Genomic DNA, 3,871 nt, shown 5'->3' with positions numbered 1-3,871 from the left:
TCGACCATCTTGAAAAATGTGCCAACAAGTTCCTCCGGGGACAACACTGTTGAGCGTCGGGTTTTTTTGGCCTGGATGTTTTTAATGAAATTCGATGGATAACCATTAGATTCAAGTACTGAATAAACTCGATTTAGTTCTCGTTCTTTTCCTTCGGAGGAGTTGGGTAGCTTTAGGGCTCTGTGTAGAAGAGTTGCTGCTGTGCTGGCCTTGTGTTTATTATCATGGTGAGAATTGTATTCTAGATATCTGTCCGTGTGCGTAGGCTTTCTGTAAACATCGACAGCGATGGTGCCATTTCTACGGGTGACCAAAGTGTCGAGAATAGTCACGCAATAGACTTTGATAATGCATCTATTGTTGACAAAGGCAGTTTTAGAACAAGAAAAACACTAGAAGCGTGGCATTCCAAGTTAACTCCCAATGCGGACAACAATTCCTGTCCTTTGCCCGGACAATACAACATTCTTTTTAACAAACATTCTTAGTTATCAGCATTTTTAATTTTTTACTTTGTACTTCACACCTAGTATTTCTTACCTTTTTATCATTTTACCCGTTGAAGGCTGTAGCGCAAACAGCCGAAAGCTCGTATTTTTTAAAAGTTTTAGCCAGAGATCGTTTTTTAAATTTTACAAGATGTCTTATCCTGGCTGCGGCCCCTCTATCTTTTCACATTTTTATTTTTGTGTCTTTCAGTAAGGAAGGCTCATTCAATTTATATTCTTCATTCAAACTATGAAAGAAAAACTACGTACTATCACATTTTTTCCAGTTTCCTGGAGAAATTTTGTAACCAGGGTTGCAACGACATGAGTAGGTACCATCGTAATTAACGCATAATTGTTCGCATCCCCCGTTGCCATGGCTACACTCGTTACAGTCTATGGTGATATAGCGATTGCCAGAACAGTCACGTCCACCATGAGCTGGGGCTGGGTTGTCACAGTTTCTACTTCTGGTCTTGTAACCATTGGAACATTGTGCCTCTTCCCAGCTGGCTGGGTTCCAAGGGCCCCACTGACCATGTCTTGGTGCTAAAATACATCGAGCAGAACGCTATAACATCATTGATTATTAATAAGCAGTTAATCGTCAAATTTGAAAGCGAACTCGCTCCGAAGAACCCTGAATAAGAGAAGAATGGGGCAAAATTGATTTGGTGCAGCTCACTTTTCATAGTTTCAGAAGAAGGATGAAAAACAAAGGTTTTTGTCCGTTGCCATGCCTTATTGTGATTCAGATGTTGCCTTTTATGGTAATCGCCTTAAGGTTCTAAAAGCATTTAATTTTTGCCCTTACCATGACAGGAAAATATGCAATTCTAGCAGTGACGTTATTTCAAGATTCCGACGGATTCTCAAGGAGATTTGCCTTCCAATGCGCTAAAGTTTTGACTACGGACACCACGACTCCTATTTTTCCATCTGTCGCCGATCTGTTTTAGTAATAAGGGGCTAATTAAAAAGGCAATTTTTGATGAGAAATTATTTTGTACAAGAAGCAGCGCTGAAACTCGCAATGAACCCTGCATTGTGTTTATGCAAGTGATACCAGTCCTTTTCGGAATAGCAGTGTCCGCAAATTCGAACTCTGAGCACATCTAAAGACAATTTTCGAGCAGCTAGGATACTCTTGGCAATCTTGAAACCTGGAAAGCGGAAATAAGATTTTTATATACGTTGTTTCCGGTGCATATACTTTTCCTTGATAAGAACCCATAAGACTTACTTTCTCTCGGAACTTAGTGTTATATATTTCAAAAATGTCGAATCTGAAAATTCCTCTAGCCTCAACAATTTTGCTTCGCTCGTCGAACGCAAGGTGACCAAGATTTCTCAACTCAATCTAATATTCCATGGACCAGTTTTTCCATTATTTTTCTTAGGAACCAATCAGAATTTGAGAAAACTAGGCATGCTTTGTTGACATATTGTGTTAGGTGTGCATAGTAATTAGTTGTTCGAGGTAACGTAAGGGCTATCGAAATCTGAATCGGTTGAACGCACATGATCAGCTTGCAGTTAAACTCGCCGACTTAAGTAAAAATCATTGATGTTAGATAAAAACCAATTTCCTTGCGTCCGAAGAGCATTTTCGAAAATTCGGGAAGCGATTACAGGAAGGGGAAGCGTCGACGCGAGACCTAATCAGATCAAAAGCATAATTTACTTCTGGACGGATTTCGTGACTGTTTACATTTGAATGAACGAGCCGCCATAAACAATTAACAAAGGCTGCATTTAGAATTTTTTTCTGCAGCTAAATTCGCGGTAATATCTAAACGGACACCACATCAAGCGATCGATTTAGATTACGCCTATATTACTAACATTAAAAATTGTGCTGATGTTATTCTCGATGTCTATTTTAAGACTGGCTATTGAAGATGATTCATTGTCATAAAAAGCGGAAATGGCCCTTTTCCGTCGCAGTTCCTAGAAAATAGATTATTCTTAGGCTGGATTACTGCAGACTTTATTTAAAACAAAGTCAAATAATGCGCATAATATCCATGTGAACGTTCCTGAATATAAGTATTTATTATATTTCCCAGGTTAGTTGGTCATCGTTGACAATAAAATTGATCAAATCCCAAGTGAACTCTCTCGGACTGACTTCCCTTTCGAGATGCTTTAATTCTCGGAAATCACGACAGTCTTGCTTTTTTTGTAAACAGGATGTTGTTGATGGAGGATTACTAACAGACATCAGAATACACGAAAACACAAACACTTAGTCGCGGCCGCATTCCATGTTTTTGTTGTCACTTACTGAGCTAACCTTTTAAAGGGAAAATGATCCTACCTAGGCGATAGTGAGAACTGAAAGTGAATGTTTATAGCTTATGACGTAATGGTTATTTTTAAGTCAGACGCATGCCTTGAACAATTCACTACCACAAAATATTTCCTCCATCTAAATTTTTACACCTAGACGATCAAATTTATAACAAGTAAACTGGAAAAAAATGGGCAGAAATTTAAGAACGGAGGTTAGGCAAGTGACTATGTCCGTGTCTGGAAATGCTTGGGGTTTCATTTCGTTTTGCAAATTGTGGGGGTTTTTCCCATGTGAGCGATTCGATTCCTACTGAGCAGACACTATGATTTAATAAGGCATTATATTGAGTACTCGACTTCGCAAAGCTTTCTCACGTGGATAGGTCAACAAAATGTGTAGCTAATCAATAAAAAGCCTTCATTTCGAGCTCAAAACGTCTTTTTTTTTTTCAGATTTGCAGCGAAAGTGAAAGCCTTATACCACCACCGACGCTTTGTAAGCACATTCTGTTAGAAATAGAATACGTTTAGTAAAAACTAAGAACAAATGAAAGGTTTTCTGAGAGCTGGCGAGTATTGAGCGGGAAATAAAGAATTCCACGAGAGATTTAACATATTTTTTAAGAGCTTTGTTTGTGTAAATACAATATTTGAAGGGCGCCTCTTTAATTCGTAATACGATCATTAACTGCATCGCGCGAATAATTTGTGAAATCACAAAATCTAATCTATTCCTGCAAGGAACCGATTTTTCAAGCGCTATATTTATTACCAATGGCAAGATTACACCATATCAACTGTCTCCTACTGTTTCCTAGTTCATAATTTAATAAATCATAGAAAAATGCTTCCGTTTCACGAGTTACAAGGACTGCAGCAAGAGAAGCGAGATCTTGCCTGATTTTTTCGCTTATTTATCCAGAATACTTATCGATATCCAACGTTTAGTAGCTTTATACAACTCAAAAGAAAGGGATGGTCAAAATTTTGGTATCTACACATTAACTTATGTCTCCGCAGTTCTGTTATAGCAACACACTGACACCCATGACCAAAATAATAAAATATTAAAGAGTATTATTACTCAC

The 3,871-nt window shown here is 38.1% G+C and overlaps 1 protein-coding gene across 2 annotated transcripts in view; it reads right to left on the bottom strand.

Moving 5' to 3' along the window:
• Positions 1 to 3,871, bottom strand: part of LOC149046105 (uncharacterized) — a 33,587-nt gene that overhangs the window by 29,522 nt on the left and 194 nt on the right. For both annotated transcript variants that reach the window (XM_089206403.1, XM_089206404.1), the window contains exon 2: positions 759 to 1,037. In XM_089206403.1, coding sequence (XP_089062529.1) covers positions 759 to 1,037 — 279 coding nt within the window. The remainder of the gene's footprint in view (positions 1 to 758; positions 1,038 to 3,871) is intronic.

This window comes from Pocillopora damicornis, chromosome 5, assembly GCF_964200805.1.
Source record: "Pocillopora damicornis chromosome 5, jaPocDami1.2, whole genome shotgun sequence".
NCBI classification, from domain to species: domain Eukaryota; kingdom Metazoa; phylum Cnidaria; class Anthozoa; order Scleractinia; family Pocilloporidae; genus Pocillopora; species Pocillopora damicornis.
The sequence above is the reverse complement of the archived record's forward strand: the minus strand, read 5'-3'. Positions and strand labels throughout refer to the sequence as shown.